Source organism: Otolemur garnettii, unplaced genomic scaffold (assembly GCF_000181295.1).
Source record: "Otolemur garnettii isolate 467f Iridium unplaced genomic scaffold, OtoGar3 scaffold00178, whole genome shotgun sequence".
Classification (NCBI taxonomy): Eukaryota; Metazoa; Chordata; class Mammalia; order Primates; family Galagidae; genus Otolemur; species Otolemur garnettii.
The window spans coordinates 2,686,383-2,705,000 of NW_003852573.1; the positions used below are offsets into that span (position 1 = coordinate 2,686,383).

The window sequence follows — 18,618 nt, forward strand, 5'->3', positions numbered from 1 at the left end:
TTTTGCTCTTGCCAAGGCCAATGTCCATGAGGATTTCCCCCGTAATCTTTTCAAGGAGTTTTATGGTTTTAGGTCTTACATTTAGGTGTTTTATCCATTTTGAATTGATTTTGGTATATAGCATAAGTAAGATACAGGACCAATTTCATTTTTTGCATGTGGAAATCCAGTTTTTCCAGCACTGTTGATTAGACTATCCTTTCCCCCATTGTGCTCTTTTGATGACTTTGTCAAAAATAAGTTGACCATACTTACCTGGCTGGGGAGATAGCCTGATCACAAAGGTAGTTTTCCCAGGGTGAGGCTTATGCATTGCGCTCTGGATGTGCTGACCCCTGCGATTTCCCCAAATGTGGGAAACTCGACTGCACAATTGTGGTAGTGGGGGATTCTTTCGTGCTCTCCCCTTTAAAAAAAAAATAAGTTGACCATACATGTTTGGATTTCTGAGCTCTCTATTCTATTTCACTGGCTTATGTGTCTGTGTTTATGCCAGCACCATATTGTTTTGATTATTATAGCTTGGGAATACAATTTTAAATCAGAAATTGTGACACTTCCAACTTTTTCTTTCTCAGTAGTGCTTTGGCTATTTTTTTTTTTTTTTGTAGTTCCTTATAAATTTTAGGATTTTTTTCTATTTCCATGAAGAGTGCCATTGGAATTTTGAATAGGGATTGCACTAAATCTGCATATTGCTTTGGGTAGCACAGACATTTTAACAATATCAGTTTCCCTGGTGATCTAGTGGTTAGGATTTGGCACACTTTCATGCAGCCTCTTAAAATGTGAATTTGTTAAGACTTAAGCAAGTAGGATTGGCACTTGTGGCTCAAGCCGCTAAGGCGCCAGCCACATACACCTAAGGTGGCGGGTTTGAATCCAGCCCAGGCCCACCAAAACAACAATGACAGCTGCAACCAAAAAATAGTTGGGTGTTGTGGTGGGTGCCTGTGATCCCAGCTACTTGGGAGGCTGAGGCAGGAGACTCACTTGAGCTCAGGACTTGGAGGTTGCTGTGAGCTGTGGTGCCATGGCACTCTACCCAGGAGGATAGCTTGAGGCTCTGTCTCAAAAAAAAAAGACTTAAGCAAGTAACAAATTGTATATCTGGAAATACATATATTAAATATATATATGAGGAACTGATAGGTTGGCTATCACCCAAGGTGAGAACTGGATGCTGGAAACAGAGATGGGAGTGAGACATTTCCTATTACCTTTTTATTCCTTATGAATTTTAAACAATGAGAACATATTTTTGTTGTTGTTCAGACAGAGTCTAACTATGTCACGCTTGGTAGAGTGCTGTGGCGTCACAGCTCACAGCAACCTCAAACTCTTGGGCTTAAGCGATTCTCTTGCCGCAGCCTCCCAAATTGCTGGGACGATAGGCACCCGCCACAATGCTTGGTTATTTTTTGTTGCAGTTGCCATTGTTGTTTTTAGCTGGCTGGGGCCAGGTTCGAACCCACCTCCCTTGGTGTATGTGGCTGGTGCTATAATCACTGTGCTATGGGTGCCGAGCCAGTGTGAACATATTTAAATAAAAAGAAATGAAGAATGAAAACTGACATGTTTTATGATAAGTCAGATACTATCTTGATTTAGATTCTAGGATCAAATAATAGTAAGAATCAGAGATAAGAGAGAGATTTTATTTTTGTAAAATACCACTGCTATTTGATTCTGTAGATAAAGCAAGTGCTCTGGTGGTCTGGTGTTCTACTGGAGCACAGTTTGGTATCATGGCTCTTTTTTTTTTTTTTTTGGCTGGGGCCCGGGCTTGAACCCGCCACTTCTGGCATGCGGCTGGCGCCCTACTCCTTGAGCCACAGGCACCACCATGGCTCTCTTTTTGGAGACAGAGTCTTTATTGCCCTTGGTAGAGTGCCATGCTGTCATAGCTCATAGCAACCTCAAACTCTTGGGCTCAAGCAATTCTCTTGCCTCAGTCCCCTAAGTAGCTGGGACTACAAGTGCTCACTATAACATCTGGCTATTTTTAGAGATGAGTTCTCACTCTTGCTCAGGCTACTCTTAAACACCTAAGCTCAGGCAATCCACCCATCTCAGCCTCTCAGAGTGCTGGGATTACAGGGTGAGCCACCACACCTGGCCTAGGAACATGGCTCTTAAGAGAAAGTTGACAGTCGAAACTTTGCTTGGATATGCTTTAGAGAATTTCACAGTGATTTGAAAAGAATACTGTAAAACCATTAAACAACCATGGTTTTGATACTGTGGATATTACTGTTGCATGAATCATTTTTCCCAGGAAAAGAGTAAAATCAGTAAAGCGTACATGTTTATGAACTAAGGGAGTCAAGTCATATGAGGACAAACCAGTCCAAGGGATTTGCTAGTGATAAAGTCTTGGCCTCTGAATTGTTCTTTACCCAGTATCTGCATATATGGGAAGGAGTAAGAATTCTGTGTTATAGAATCAGACACTCTAGAATTCTATGTCATAGAATCAGACACTCTTCCTGCTTCAGGGCACATACAGTTAAGTACTGATATTGCAGTTTTCTGTTAGATGATTCTTAGTCACCAAATCTCTATCTAGGACCCAGATACCTTTTTTATTGAAGACAGTGGATGAAAAGTAAATGAGAAATACATGTATGTATGAAATTATCATCTGTATAATTTTCATTTCCTTGAGTTTTTTTTTTTTTTTTTTTTAGATAGAGTCTCAGTCTTTCACCCTGGGTAAGAGTGCCATGGCATCATCATAGCTCACAGCAAGCTCAAACTCCTGGGCTCAAGCAATCCTCTTGCCTCAGCCTTCTGAGTAGCTGGGACCATAGGTGTGTGCCATCACACCCAACTAGTTTTTTCTATTTTTAGTAGAGACAGGGTCTTGCTCTTGCTGAGGCTGGTCTCAAATTCCTGAGCTCAAGCAATCCACTGGACTTGGCTTCCCGGAGTGCTAAGATTACCAGCATGAGCCACTGCACCCGGCCCGTGGGTGTGTTTTTCATGTGTCACATTTAAAACTCTTGCCAACTCTGTGAAAAAGGTTGGTTTTTTGTTTGTTTTTACATACAAATGTGGAAACTAAGGCTCTGGCAGAATGAATGACTAGACAGGATCATACTTTTGTAAAGTCAGGCCTTTGAGGCTATCATTCTTTGTTCCCTAAAATGTTTGGTGACTTGAATCTAGAATACCATCCTCTTTTTAGGTTTTGATTCCATCTTTCTTTAAAATCATGTTTAAAATTCTTCTCCAGAAAGCTGTTTCAGATAAAGCCCAGGCACGTTTTTGGTTCCAAGCCTCCCAACAATTTGTTTCTAGTATCTATTATCTATTATATTTCAGTATGAATTTTAGCTTTACTGTATTCATTTGCTTTCTGCTGTGTCTCCCCTTATTTTATATAAATTATCTTTATTATAAATAGTAGTACCCTTGACTTGTAGACATTTACAATCTATTTTTAATAACATCCACAACTTACTAAAAACAGATTTCTCAGAGCTTTCCCCATAGGTTCTGATTCTGTGTGTTGGAGGTGAAGTCCAGGAATCTGCATTTTAAATAACATCCCAGAGGATTCTGATGCAGGTAATCCAATAACCACACTTTCAGAAACTCTGCTACTGAGCACTAAAAATTTGATTATTATGTACTGCATATCTATCCTGTGCTCGGTGGGGGCCACAGAGTTGTAAAATAACTGAGTTCCTGTTCTCATGTTTACAAACTTTCAAGGGAGAAAGAGCATACTGCCATCTGAGACAGTATATGATGAGAGACCCTGTGATTGATGCAGACAATAAATGCATTAGGAATACAAAGAAGGAAAGCATCACTTCTGGCTGGATTGTCATGAATAGCTTCATAGAGAGGGGTTGAGCTGGCATTTGAAGAAAAGAGCTTTCAACGGGATGGGAAAAAACGTAGGTTGTTTCAAAGTGTTGGAACAGTAAAAACTAAGTGTCAAGGAACACAAGAACTACTTTTAGGGGATCAGTATGTGCAATGATGGGCCTGAACTAGGAAGTTTATGTAGACACATGAATGGATTTACGTAGCCTAGGGAAGTTAGATTGAAGAAAGCCTTGATTTTGGACTCTTATTTTGTAGGTACTGGGTAGCTCTTTAAACGTGCAGATAAGACAAAAGTGGCATTTAAAAAGACTGATATGGCAGTGAGCTGAAAGCCCTAAACTATGCTTGGCAGTTTGGAGAAAGGCTGAGTTCTGAATATTTGTGAAAGATTTCAACACGATCTGACTGGATAAGAAAGAGAAGTGGCAGAGATGCTGGTGAGGTTTGAACCTCCTTGATTGGGAGGACTGTGTACAATTTCACCACCCAGTGAATCTGAAGGAGGAAATGTTGGTCTAGAATTCAATTTCCCATCCAAAGTTGGAATCTTATGTACATATACATCAGGTAGCTTTGTTTAAATATGACAACTATCTGTATTATGTTGAAAGGAAAAAAGTCTGGAGCTTGAAGGAGAGGACTGGATATTTGGGTTCACCTGTGAAAAAGCAGACAGAAGGTTCAGATTACTTATTAAGTTATCATATAGAAAACGCTGCACAAAAAAATCTAAGAAAGTCCTACAGAAATTTAAAAACTAGATGGAATCTCTAAAAAAAGGATCCCAATAAGAGCACATGGCAAGCCTCCAAATCCACAAACCACCGTCCAGCGAATTCATACTCTTCTCCGTGCATTAGGTAGTGTAAGGCCTTGGACTCATAGAGGAGTGAAAATTAGCAGGATACTAAATTTGGAATGAGAAACTTGTATGGGGGGGGTGGGGTGGCAACTTGCAGAACTTTGAAGTAGTGGATACTAAATTGCCCAAAGCCCACGCAGGAGCAGGTCTCAGGGAGCTGCAGTGCCTGAACCACCAGAGAGCTACCAATTCATTTCGCAACCACTAATTACGCGGCTTAGGGCCAGTGGAGTTCCAACAGCGGCCGAAGAGTCCTGTACACACGACGATTGGACGAGCTCACTTCCCTGCCTTTCCCGGGGCTCCTTCTCGGGTCAATCACACTGCTCGTTTGTCCCACCGACCTTCGCCCCTTTCAGTGACGTAACAACTGGCGCTCTTTCACGCCCAAACCCTCAAACTCCCCACTAGTCGCTTCAGTTCGCCATTGGCCAGCAGAGGAGAGGAAAGGGAAGGGGCACCCTGTCTTTCTGAACTCCCCCCATCTAGTTTTCCGGTCTTCTCGCAGGCTGTCAGAAGAGCAGTTGTAGCTTGGAGCTGTCGCGCAGGCGTGCAAAACTGCCTGCTGGTGGAGGGGCATTTCCCCTCCTCAAGAGATTTGTTACTCGGTGGTGACGCAGACGGTACCCCGCTCTCCGCCTTCACTTACGATTGGCTGCGGTCGAAGCCCGTCACACAGCCACGCCCCACCCTGCCTCTCCCAGCTCCTGACACCCGATAGACCTTCCTGGAGGCCACGCCTCACCCGGGTGCAGCCGCTTAGCCCTGCGATTGGCTGAGGGAGCTGGCATGCTTTCCCACCCCCGACTCCCCTTGCAGCACCCGGAGGCTGGCGGGACCCCGCGGAAGTTGTCAGTCAAACTCCTCCTTCCCCACCTCCCACGAGGCCCCTCCCCCGGGCCGCGCGCCGAAGCGCGCGTGCACGCACATACACTCCCCTCTTGCTTGTACCAACCACCTTCTCAAGTTGTAGCGGTCGCTCGCCGGGGGTTCTCCGTGGGCGGCCGACGAGCGCGCGGTAGAGAGGGTTCGGACCGCTCTGCCTAGCGCGGAGCGAGGGTGTGCACGCGGAGGGCCGGAGCGGCAAGTCACCGCTCCGGGCAATGAGGGGCCAGCGCTGACCGAGAAGAGGGGCACCGCGGCGGTGGCTCCGAGGGGACCTGCAATGGCAGCGTCCCGGGAGGAGGCTCCAGGCAGGGCGGGCTGCGCAGGCAGCAGCCGCTGAGGTGCTGGCCGGCAGGCCAGCTGGCAACCGGAGCAGAAGGGGCGAGCGGCGCGCTCGGCGTCCGCATCCCGGTTCCCTCACCTCAGTTGTCTAAACTTCAGGCTCCCTTCCACCCTCCCTCCGCGCCCGAGTCAACAACTTCTTCACCCCCCTCCGCCCCCGCCCTTCCCTCCGTCAGCCCCGGGAGCTCCCCGCGCGGCGGGGACCAGGAACCTCCGGCGCTGAGATGTGGCCGTGAGGCGTTGGCGGGCAGCGAGAGGAGAAGCTCGGCGGCGTCCCGGAGCCGGAGGGCGGTGGGGCCGGGGCGCAGGGGCGCGAGCTCTCCGCGCCTCTCCCCCGCCTCCTCCTGCCGCCGCTGCCCGTGCCTTGCAAGCAGCAGCGGGAGTTGCCAAGCACCAGGGCCGCGGAGATGTCGTCTTCGTCGCCGCCGGCGGGGGCTGCCAGCGCCGCCATCTCGGCCTCGGAGAAAGTGGACGGCTTCACCCGGAAATCTGTGCGCAAGGCGCAGAGGCAGAAGCGCTGCCAGGGCTCGTCGCAGTTCCGCAGCCAGGGCAGCCAGGCGGAGCTGCACCCCTTGCCCCAGCTCAAAGGTAACCTCCGAGGGCGCAGCCCGGAGAACGAGCGCAGGGGCTGGTTCCGCTAGCCTCTGCGCCAGCAGAGCCATTTCCTTCTGGGGCTTCGTTTTCCTGCCCAGCTGGGACTCGTAGTGTGTTAGCCGTGCTCCCCATGGTGCCTTGTCCCCCACCCCTTCTTTCATCAAACACGTTTGATGTGAGGAGACTTGCTTCTTTTCTCACTCCTCCCTGATTCACCTTAACTCTTTCTAGTTTTAGGAGAGGCCAGCACCCCTCCCCACCTGCGCACTTGCTTAACCTGCCCTTCTCTCTCGGCGTCCCGCGAGGTGGAATTGTTCACTCTTCCCTCAGGCTTGCCCTGTTCTCGCTGTAGCAACCGACTTGTCTTCCGACCTTCACTTTCCCGAGTCCCAGCTCCTCTTTTCGACCACTCTCTGCTAGTCCTGTACTTTTCCAATTAAAAAGCCATTTGCACCCACCCTCTTCCCAACTCCATTTCCCACTGATTGTTCCTAAGAGTCATCTGAGCAGGAATCTTAATGCAAAGAGCAGTCACAAGTTAGCTGGCCTTTAGTTGTATTTATAAAGAAGCAGCCTGAAAATCTGATCAGTATACTATCCTTAGAGGTAAATGTTATCCTTTAGCTCAAAGAATAGAAAAATTTTACATTGTGGTGTTGGAGATGATACATGCTGTCTATTTGAAGTATTAAGGAGCAGATAGTGTTGCTTTGTAATGGAATGGGAACTTAGTTCACCAGGCAGTGATTCCAGGGACTTTGTAGGTTTGTACAGTAATTCAAATTGGTAGTGCCTGGTGCCTTGCGGGAGAACTTGGCACTCCTTTGGCTCACTTTCTCCACTATGTTTGGAGGATTTTCATTAAGTTGTGTCCTGGGTGTTCTACTTTATTCTTTGTGTATTACTAAATTTTAACCTTATAATTTTAGTATTTTTGACTTTTAAGTGAGGTAGAAGTCATAGAACGAGTTGATACTACTCTTAGACATTTAAAAAAACTTGGGGCAATAGAAATAGACATCTAAATCATCTGTTTTCCAAGTGTAGGAAATTAAAGGTTCATACTAAAATAGATAAATATTCAGCAGATTTTTCACTCCATTTGAAGAAGCTCCACCATCCCTTCAAGGCCAATCTGGTTCTGATTTGTTTTGGGGCCTGTGAATCCACCCTTAGTTTGGCAAATACAAGAATACTATATTTTTATGCTGCCAAACTTTTCAGAGAGTAAGGAAAACCCCAGATCAAACCAGCTCCAGAACCCCAGTCAGATCCTACACCGACTACCCTGACTCTTGGGGTGCTTCTAAGTCAAGGACATCCCACAGTCAAAATCAGATTGGCTATTGGAAAGAGGTTGATGTGTTTAGTTAGTGCTGTGGCATTTATCATTGAACAAATCATTTAGCATACAAAAATTGTTCCCATTTACATGGGGAAATGGTAGATCACAATGGTAGATACTGCCAAAACTTGAATTTTTGAGTGATGTCATAGCTCTAGAAGAATATAATCTTATTTATTAGGACATTAAATTGCTATGATAGATTTTAAATTTTATACCTAATTAAAACATTATAGTTTTTTATACAATTTTTTTTCCCACTAAATTATCAAATTATTTTTGCAGTTTGAACATTTGATTCTGGCATTATTCTTTCATATTTCATTTGCTTTTTAGTAAGATGGCCTCGTTCCTTATTAGTGTTGTATTGTTAATATTACATTTGCTTTTATTTAGTAAAAATTGAATATTAAACATATGGTTGATTTCAAATTAAGAGACGCAGCTTTGATATATTTTGCTTTTAAAAGTCTGGTGAAAATACGCATAGTGTCAGTAATCATCTAAGTTATATCACATATGGCTCAACAAGTGGAAGGTGCCAAGAATGTTTTATTTATAGTATTTGGTCACCAGTAAAGTAAATTAGAACATTATATTAATTCTAGATATTTGTATGAAACATTTCCTCGTAAGAAATGTTATATATTCAGGATAAATTTGTATACATTTTATTGCAGAAATCAGACCCTTACTTGGCTTACACACCAGTAGGAAAAAGTACTTTTACTCCAGTTGCCAAAATGCTTGGAAAGTGATTTCTAAAAAAAAAAAAAATCAATTGCTTCACTTGGTACTTTGGCAGTGTACTTGATACCACAGCATTGTGTTTTTTCTGCCAGTAGTAGTTTTTTCCATTTGTGGCCTTAAGAGAAAACAGTGGAAAGCCCTTTAGTATGTGTATGAAAGGAAATTTTTCTTCCTCCTCTGAAATACAATCTTACTGTGGAGTGATTCAGATATCCACAGGCATCCAAGATCTTTCAAGTGTTTATGCCAACCTGCTTATGTTACACTTTGTCTACATGGGTCTGAACTGGAAAGATGCCAACTAGTTTTCCTCAAAACGTACTGTGAGTAAGGATTAACAAAATCTATTCTTTTCATCTGTAAGAAGTTTCTTTGAGCAAAATCATTTAGTAAGTAGGTTATAGGATTTTAATGAGAAAAATGTTCAGAATATGTTGTTTTATTATAGAAACTAATAAACCCCATCGAAAGGTTTTTTTAAAATGAGAAACTAATATGAGGGTCCTAAAAATTAAACTGCCTTATATTGTAAAGCTTTAAAATATATATTTTTTCACAGCACCTTTTTATTGCATGTTGATTTATAAGCTGCTATAGTACCTGACAGCTAGATATTAGAAAATAGGAACATTTTATCCATCGATTTTGTATATTTAAAATTTATGTTAGCATAGGACTTAATTTTTCTACTTTAAACTTTTCCTCTGATAACCAACAATTAGGAAACTTTTTATTGTTGTTTATTAAGATCCTAGAAACACTGGTTAAGTAGTTGATGCCTTACATTAGGGAACATATTTGCATTTTAAAATTATTTACCTTTTCCTTTATTTTAAAATTACAAAACAGTATTGCTCATAATGTATGGAACAGTCCAAAGATGTGTAACTCCTGGTCCCTGTTATCTGCTTTTTTCACACTTAATAAAGTAATGCTGTTCTGTGGCAGCCCACAACTCAGTGTATTTTTACAAACATTATATTTCATTAGGTCACCCCAGCAACTTTCTGTAAGACCAATATTATTCCCATGTGATTGATGAGAAAGTCCAGACCAGTTTAGTTTCAGCCCTGTTATGTTATTACTTACGTGGATACTGTTGCAACTGACACTTGGCACCTAAGTCAAACGATTTCAGTATTTTTGCTGTTAACCTGTCTGATGTAAATTTAAAGCAGTGTGATATAGTTAGGTCACAACGGTTAGTCCAGGGTCAAAGGTAAATTTTTAATCTTTCTGAGTCATTTTCCTTATCTGTAAAATGGGGATAATACTGTCAATCTCCACAGGGTTGTGGGATTAAGTAAAATAATTTAAGTGCCTAAAAATAGGCAAAGAATGTTCTCATTCTTTTTGATATATGAAAATCCAGATTAAAAATATTTAGAAAATGAAGGATTACTAATAGGATTGCTTAAATAGTAAATTTCCCTTGTGTATTTAAAGTATGATTTTATTTACTGGTTTTCAGATGTGATTTATGTGAAGTGAGGTGAAGCTGTAACATTTTTTAGCATTAGTATAGAAATAGTAATAAGGTAAAGTCAGATTCTTTAAAATATTACACTCTGTAATAAGATTTTTTTTTATCAAGTAAAGAAATAGAATTAACCAGTGGAATTGTATAGATGTGTATTCCCAGTAGGAGATCACCATTAATAGCAAGAACAAACTGAAACTGGTTGTGAGATTGAAGTCCCCTTCAGTGAGGTGAAGAACTTTCCAAGTAGCACTCAGACTCCTTGTTGGTACGTTCTTAGAGACTGGGTTCCATTGGAGGAGTTGAGGTCCCTAACAGTGTTGCTGATTGAAGTGCCTTGCTCACCTTTAAGGGGAAACAATAGTGTTGATTTTCTTGAGATATGTGGTCTTCTAAGGTAATTATGAAGCAAGAACACTGGCATAATCATGTGTTTTTTGCGGGGGGAGAACACTACTAATTCAGCTTTTAAGGTTCCTAGATCTCAAAATTATTATCATTGCATCTCAACACAATACCCCTTTTTGTAATTGGGACAGCCCTAAAGGAGAGTTCAAATTTTATATATGTTAAGAAAAAAATGTTTAAAAGGGATGTAACCTGTTAGTCATTTCTTCTGAAAGATTTATTTAGGTTTTTTTTTTTTACATTTTTAGCATATACTTATTAGAAAAATTGGAAAATTTAATGTCCATTGCTAGTCTTCACGTGAAGGAAAACCTTTTTCCTAGTCTAACATCTTTGGAACTCCTATATAGGATCATATCTCCATTTTATTACCTTCCCTGGTTCTTAATTCAATTTTAGATTACGTTATGAAGGGAGCATTGAATAAAGTGCTAATCCAGTAAAATGTATTTGGTAAAATAGAGTGACCATAGTAGATTTAGTTGTCTTCCTGCATCAGTGATGACTCACAAATACTTTGGGCTAGTTGTTTAAAACCCTTTGAATTTTAGTGTAATCATTTTCACCTGTAAGACTAACATTTTTCCTTGATAAAATCACAAAGATGAGTTAGTATTTAATGAGTTCTTGCCTCTTTGGATTTCAAAGACAGCTTTATCAACAAAAATAATACATTTGAGAAATAATTGATTTTTGTGCTTCATTTTTTTAATTTAGCTTTTTAAATTGTAGAAAGCTGGGAATAGAGACAAGTTTATTTTCACGTGTTTAGCACTCTGGTTCTCAATTCTGGCTGTGTACTTGGAGAGCTTTAAAAAAAATCAGTACGGGCCCATCCCCAAGAGATTGTAAATTAATTGGTCTAAGGTAGAATCCAGTTGTCTGTATTTTTAAAAGCTCCCAGGGTGATTCTAATGTGCAGCCAGGGTAGAGAATCACTGGTTTAGCATTATCTGTCTATTGATTTAATTCATTAATTGAGACTTTGTCCTTTTCTCTCTGATACTCGCAGCTCATTACCCGGCCTATTAACATTTGCTGCCCTCACTTCACCTTCTGCTATTTACATTTCACTTTTCACTTTGCTGCCCCCTATGGCTAATCAGCTGCTTTCCTGAAGGGGATAGTGCTGTTAGGATTCTGGAGTTAGGTATGATGAGATGATTCTATTGGATTTGATTGCAGTTATCATAATTAAAGCCCAACTATTATCTTTCGATGCCAGGTGGTCAGTTTTCTTTCCTTTGGTATTTGGAGTGTTGCTGAGCTGGCAAGTAAAATTGAGAACATATAATAGAAGTTTGCCTAGTTTTAATCACATCGTTCAGGGTAACAGGTGATGATTCCAACCACTTTGGAATGTGAAACTGAATTCTGTATATGCTTACAGCTCTGTTCCATTTCTTGAAGATCTCTGCCTAATAGTACTACTGTATATATTGAATACAAAATATTAAGCAAATGAACTCTTCTTGAATTTAACTATTATGATTTTTATCATGTCTTATTTCATATCAAGAAATGTTTTTCTCCAGAACACTTGTGTCTCTCATTTCATTTAATCTTAACCACACCTTTTTTTTTTAGTCATATACACATAGATCATGAATATATTTATGCATATATGGACTACAGTGTGTTGATTTTTTTATACAATTTGATGTGCTTACATCAAACTAATTAATATAGCTTTTGCCTCATTTACTTGATTATTGTGTTAAAGACATTTATGTTCTACACTTGATAGATTTGACTTGTACCCTTGCAATATGCTCCATAGATAACCACACCTTTTTACTGAAAGTAGGACCATGATGATGTATTTCATGTTCCTATTTTGTCTTTGACTTTTCTGCTAGCCAGTTTGAATAATATTTATTGTTTTGGGTGAGCATTCAGTTGTTATGTAGTGATGTTCTCTTTCCAGAATGAAATGGCATATTTTTTTGTGAAAGCAGAAGTCATTATCTGTTTTCTTGAATTCCATTATGATACTAAACACAGTATTCTGTGCATAAATGTGGTCATGTAGATTTTGAGGAAGAAATCACCTACTGGTTATCTTTCAGACATCCCCCTCCCTTCATTGATTGTGCTGCTTTAGGTGATGTTTGGTGTTCTGTACCAGAGATTGATTTTTGCCTGTTTTGCTTATTTTCTGGTTTTAAAATTTAACATATTTCTGCCCAAACTGGTTCAAGGTTATTTAAAGTAGATGAATTCTGGATTCTTTTTTTTTTTTTTTTTGAGACAAAGTCTCAAGCTGGGTAGAATGCTATGGCATCATGTGTCACAGCAACCTCCAGCTCTTGGGCTCAAGTGGTCCTCTTGCATTATTCTGTTTTTAGTAGAGATGGGGTCTTGCTTTTGCTCAGGCTGGTCTAGAACTTGTGAGCTCAAGCAGTCCACCTGCCTTGGCCTCCCAGAGTGCTAGGATTATAGGCGTGAGCCACTGCACCTGGCATAATTCTGGGTTTTTAATACCTTGATATTAAATAGTAAATGTAGGTTTAAAAGAAAAGTTTGTTTGCTTTTTTATATTTTGCCAGTAGGTTTCTTTAGGAATGAGTTGAGTGACATGTAATATTATTGATAGGCTTGTTACTAGGGAAGTTATTGTATGAGATTAGTGTGGAAAAGTAATACTGGGTTGACTCCCAGACAGGGACATGAATAAACTGAAATTTGTGGTAATTTCTAAATTTGAGGTATAGTCTTTATTTATAAGTATGTTGTTAAAGGAGTTGAAAGGAACAGATTTAAAATATATAATTCCTTTTGGTAGATTATTATGTAACAAGGAAACTAAATGCTGAAAAAGTTTTACATGACAGACTGGGTTTATGCAAAATAGGTTCTACTTGTCTGAGCAGGATATTGACTAATAAGCAATTTCATGCCCAATTTTTATATCTGTCCTTTTGAACTCTTACCTGAATGAATTTGTTTATGTGGGCTTTTTGAGTGACTAGGAGGAATTTTAGAAATCCCATAATTTTGATCGGGTTTCCTAAAGAAACCTACTGGGAATTGTTTTATGGGTTTTTTTTTTTTTTTGGTAGTCTGCTGAATATGATAGGTTTCCATGATGAAATTCAGAGAACCTATTTCTAACTTGGATACTGAAGGCAAGGGATTTCTTGGAAACACACTCCTCCTACTGGAATGGTGATGCTAATTGCAGCTACTAGAACCTTACTGATATATCTAGTAGAGCTTTCCATTGCTGAATGGGACTTTAAAAGTCATTCTGACTTAGCGTGTACTGGGAATTGATTTCACTCTTGTTTTTCTAAATAAATAGCTATCTTGTCATTTCATCAGAGACTTTTTCTTTAAGGAAGGGAGAAAAGTACAGGGTGTTTAAGCTTTTTACTCTCAGGTTTGCTCAGGTTAATGAATACATTGTATTAGACAATAGCTAAAGAGGTTAAATTCCTGAATCAAGAATTTTTAAATGAGTAGGCTTAGAATTTGCAGTTCAGGAGTATCAGATCTTAAATACAGTGTCAAAAATTGTATGGTTTGTCTGTTTGATTGGTTTTGTCTTTGTTTTACACTTGTAGAAAGGATATTTTAGAATTATAGCTATTTTTATCATAAGTCAATGATTATTTGGACTCATTGTTAATCCCCTCCCCTCAGGTAACAGAAAAAGACAAAAGTTTGTGGTAAAAATGGTAAAAATGAAAAAGATGAGAGTTTTTGTTATAACAAAATTTTGATTAGTAAAACTAGGTGGTTTTTTTAAACATAAATTTTCAGAATTTTTCTAAGGATAAATATCTGTTGAAGTTAATGAAAAGTTACGGAGCCAAGGATAAAAGACTGTTCCAAGGTATAAGACAAAGGAAAATGGAGTCCCAGTTTGTGCAATTAAAATGGCTTTATTCCACCCGGGTGGGGTGAGATCTCCAAATCTCCAATCAGGAAGAAATCCACACGTGGGTAATGGCAGATGGGGGGGGGGTGTTTAAAGGGCTAGGGAGACAAGGATTGGTCCATCCATCACTTCCTGGGAGGGACATCCACTTCATTCTTCCTGGGCGGGTCAGTTCTACCTGGGCAGGTTAGCCTCACCTGGGTGGGACAGGTCTGTTTGGGCGGGTACACCTGATTCTATCAGTTATAAGTAAAATAAATTCTGTAGGGCTGTGTTGATTTTTCTTTTTTTTTTTTTTTTTTTTTTTTTTTTTTTTGCAGTTTTTGGCTGGACCCTCCACCTCTGGCATATGGGGCCAGCACCCTACTCCTTTGAGCCTCAGGTGCCACCCGCTATGTGATGATTTATTAAAAACTTATACTCCATTCTTTTAATTGACCAGAGGAAAAAGATTGTTTGTGTGCTATGAAAATAGACACACACTTGATTTTCAAAAATGTAATACTGAAATGTTTACCTTTCTTTGGTTTCCATAGTGCTTAAAACACAGATTGAACCATTGTAGAGGTTAAAAACATTACTTAGTAAGGTGAATAAAATGGTGAGTACTTTTTCTTTTGAAATTAAATATCTTTAAGAGCTTATAGACTCCTAAAAGGGGGGAGAAAGACAGACTTATAAGCAGGCAATTTCAGTTAGTGTGATAAGTGTTGTGGTAAGTGTAAGCTCTAAAATGTTAGGGGAATGTGTGAGGGACCCAACCCAGTTTTGGTATGGGAGGGGAGAGACCAGGGAAAGCTTCCTGGAGAAAGCGACAGGTAAACTAAGACCTAAAAGGCCAGATGGTGTGAGGTCGAGATAGATGGGGTCTAACAGTCCACCTAAGGGATGGTCTGTGAAGATCCAGAGGTAAGTGAGCACAGCGTATTTTGGGAATTGATGGCAGTTTACATGGCTGTGATATAGATTATGAAAGGGGACTGGCTAAAGAAGAGACTGGAGCAATAAGTAGGGTCTAGTTCAGTCTGGATGCTACATTGAGGTGTGGGCATTTATAAAGAATGTATTGGTGGGCAGCGCCTGTGGCTAAGAGGTGTAGGGCGCTGACTTCATATGTCAGAGGTGGTGGGTTCAAGCCCAGTCCTGGCCAAAAACTGCAAAAAAAAAAAAAAAAAAGAATGTATTGGGAGATGAAAGTGAGTAGATAGGGCATCGTCTGTGGCTTAGGGAGTAGGGCGCTGGTCCCATACACCGAGGGTGGCGGGTTCGAACCCAGCCCCGGCCAAACTGCAATGGAAAAAAAAAGAAAGAAAAAGAAAGTGAGTAAATAGTTGAGATGCTGGCATGGTAATCCAGACAAGACATGAAATGGCCCATCTAAATGGGCCTGGAGGGCTGGGCGCCATGGCTTAATGCATATAATCCTAGCACTCTGGGAGGCTGAGGCAAGTGGATTGCTTGAGCAAGAGCGAAACCCCATCTCTAAAAAATAGCTGGGCATTGTGGCAGGCATCTATAGTCCGAGCTACTTGGGAGGCTGAGGCAAGAGACTCCCTTGAGCCCAAGAGTTTGAGGTTACTGTGAGGTATGATGCTGCGGCACTCAATCCCAGGGCGATTGAGTGAGATTCTGTTTCATAAATAAATAAATAAGGCTGGGGTAGTATCACAGAAGGGTCTTGCTTGGGGAGAAGGAAGAATCAACAATGATGCATTTCTGACTCAGGCAACTAGATGTATTATAGCAGTTTCCTGAAAGGGAAAAAGGGGAGACATTAGATTTGGGAGGGGAAGATAACGGTTCTTTGGACAAGTTGTGCTGTGGGAAGTCAGTGTGAAGCTGCCTGGCTCTAAGAAGTTAGATACGGCATTTTGCTGTGCATAACATGTTCCCGTGTATACTGCACATCCACATTTTGTACCTAAACTTTCTGGGGAAAAAATTCTTCCCTTTTAATTTTTTAATTCAAAATTTTCTTTGTTTATATTTAAGTACTTTTTTGTATTAAAAAGAAGTTTAGCATTTATATTTTAACATATTTTGGTACCAGAAATTTTATGTAACATATAATTACAAAACAAGAACAGATACCAGGTACAAAAAATTTTTATGTCAGAAGGCCTAGAGCTTTTTGTCACTGTCGGAAATATCATCTTCTTCAGTTTCTACATTACTAGTCTCTTCTAAAGAGTCACTTTCCTCATCCCAGTAAATTGCATCATTCTCAGTCCCATCCATAGCATTGCTGCTGCCTTATTTTGTGAATGATTTCACAGCCACTTCCTTCCTGACACCATTCCACAATCTTAGGATCCAATCACAAACCTGGGTGATGGATGCTTTCTTGATTCTGCCTTTAGGTGTTAAATCATTACCAGTTTACTACATGTATGACTCTTCCACTCTTCTCTTTATTAGGGCCTTAAAAGGCTTGTTTACTGATACAAGAAGTTTGCAGTTGGTTGGTTAGCCCACCATGTATCATAGCAAGCTGGGTTTTCAAGTCAACTATGATTGCTTTTGCTCTTTGTGTAACATGGGCTTTCATTGCAAGTTTTTTATAAGTTAAAAAAACCAATTACCATATTCTAGGGCGTTATTTTGCATGCAGTTATCATTATTACTTTCTAGAGTTAAACTTTTAATGCACCAGCATAAAAGAATTTAAAACATTTATATAGATAACAGGATTAGCACTACCCATGTATAATGCACATCCTTACTTTTCCCTCAAAAATTTGGGCAAAAAAGTGCACCTCATACACAACAAAATATGTTAATTTGAGTCTAGAGCCAAGAAGAGGGGTATTTGTTAGAGATAATAATTTGGGAGTCTTATAAGTGGCATGTAAAGCAATGGACATAGGAGTGACTGCCCTCTGAAAGTGTGTAGAATGAGAAAAGACCTAGGAATACCAACATTTAGATGATGGTCAGAGGAAGAGGAGCAGCTTGAGTGGAGGCAAAGGTGGTCAAGGGAAGACAGTCTTAAAAAACTGGGCAGTAGGGTTGGAGGGAATAGTGACATTGAAGAACTATGAACAAGTTAAATAAGAACTGAAGGGGTTTAGTAATCTTCAGTCAACACTGGTGATTTGAATGTGTTCAGAGGATTGATAGATTTGAAATAAGATTTCTGTAAGGTGAGGAGCTAGTGGAAATTGTGAAAGCTGAATCAGTAAATAGGGACAACTCTTTCAGGAACTTTGGAAGTTTCTTTTGAGACAGAATCTCACTGTGCCCCCGTTGGTAGAGTACTATGTCATCACAGTTCACAGCAACCTCAAATTCTTAGGCTTAAGTGATTCTTTTGCCTCAGCTATTGGATAGTGAATGGATTGTAGCAGAACAAGATTTTTAGGAGGAAGACTGGTTAGGAGATTATTTTAATCAGTTAGGTAAGACATGGTATGGCTTTGGCGAGTGTGGTAGCCCAAGATGGACAGAAAGAGATGTACGTGAGATATATCTTTTGTAAGACTTACTAATTAATTGTTTGCAGGGAGGGGGGTAGTGGTGGAAAGGAACAGTAGACATCAAGGAAGACCCTTGGGTGGATGGATATGAACTACTACTGAGAAAGGAGTGCACTATACAAGTAACTGGGTGAGGAGGGAAAATCCAGAGTTGTATTTTAGAAATTTTAAATTGAGATGTCCTTTGGAAACCCAGTTATAAATATCATATAGAATAGTTATGTAGGGAAGGTACCTGTGGCTCAAAGGTACCCCATATGCAAGAGATCACGGGTTCAAACCCAGCCCTGGCCAAAAAAAAAAAAGAAGAAGAAGAATAGTTATGTAAATCACAAAGTGTCCATTTGGTAATTTCTATGATATCTAAACATTAATTACATTTTTTTGTTTTGTTTTGTTTTTTAGAGACAGAGTTTCATTTTCTCACCCTTGGTAGAGTGCCATGGTGTCACAGCTCACAGCAACCTCCAACTCCTGGGCTTAGGCGATTCTCTTGCCTCAGCCTCCCAAGTAGCTGGGACTGCAGGCGCCTGCCACAACACCCACCTATTTTTTGGTTGTAGCCGTCATTGTTGTTTGGTGGGCCGGGCTGGTTTCAAACCCACCAGCTCAGGTGTACATGGCTGCCGCCTTAGCCACTTGAGCCACAGACGCCGAGCCAATTTTATTCTTTACTTTAAATTTTAATGGCCTGCCAAGACTTTTAAATTTGCTTGTTAGAAGATGTCTGTAGTTGGGATTGCTGGCCACTTG

The 18,618-nt window shown here is 40.5% G+C and overlaps 1 protein-coding gene and 1 non-coding gene across 2 annotated transcripts in view; both read left to right on the forward strand.

Annotated features, from left to right (window-relative positions):
* The first annotated feature begins 247 nt into the window (after window positions 1-247).
* Window positions 248-409, forward strand: LOC111728682. Its single transcript, XR_002775905.1, has one exon. It is a non-coding gene; the product is annotated as a U1 spliceosomal RNA (small nuclear RNA).
* Window positions 410-5,596: 5,187 nt separating this feature from the next.
* The window catches only part of PPP2R5A (protein phosphatase 2 regulatory subunit B'alpha), a 70,118-nt gene continuing 57,096 nt past the window's right edge, over window positions 5,597-18,618 (forward strand). Inside the window, exon 1 of the mRNA XM_003800522.2 lies at window positions 5,597-6,517. Coding sequence (XP_003800570.1) covers window positions 6,337-6,517 — 181 coding nt within the window. The 5' untranslated portion in view covers window positions 5,597-6,336. The remainder of the gene's footprint in view (window positions 6,518-18,618) is intronic.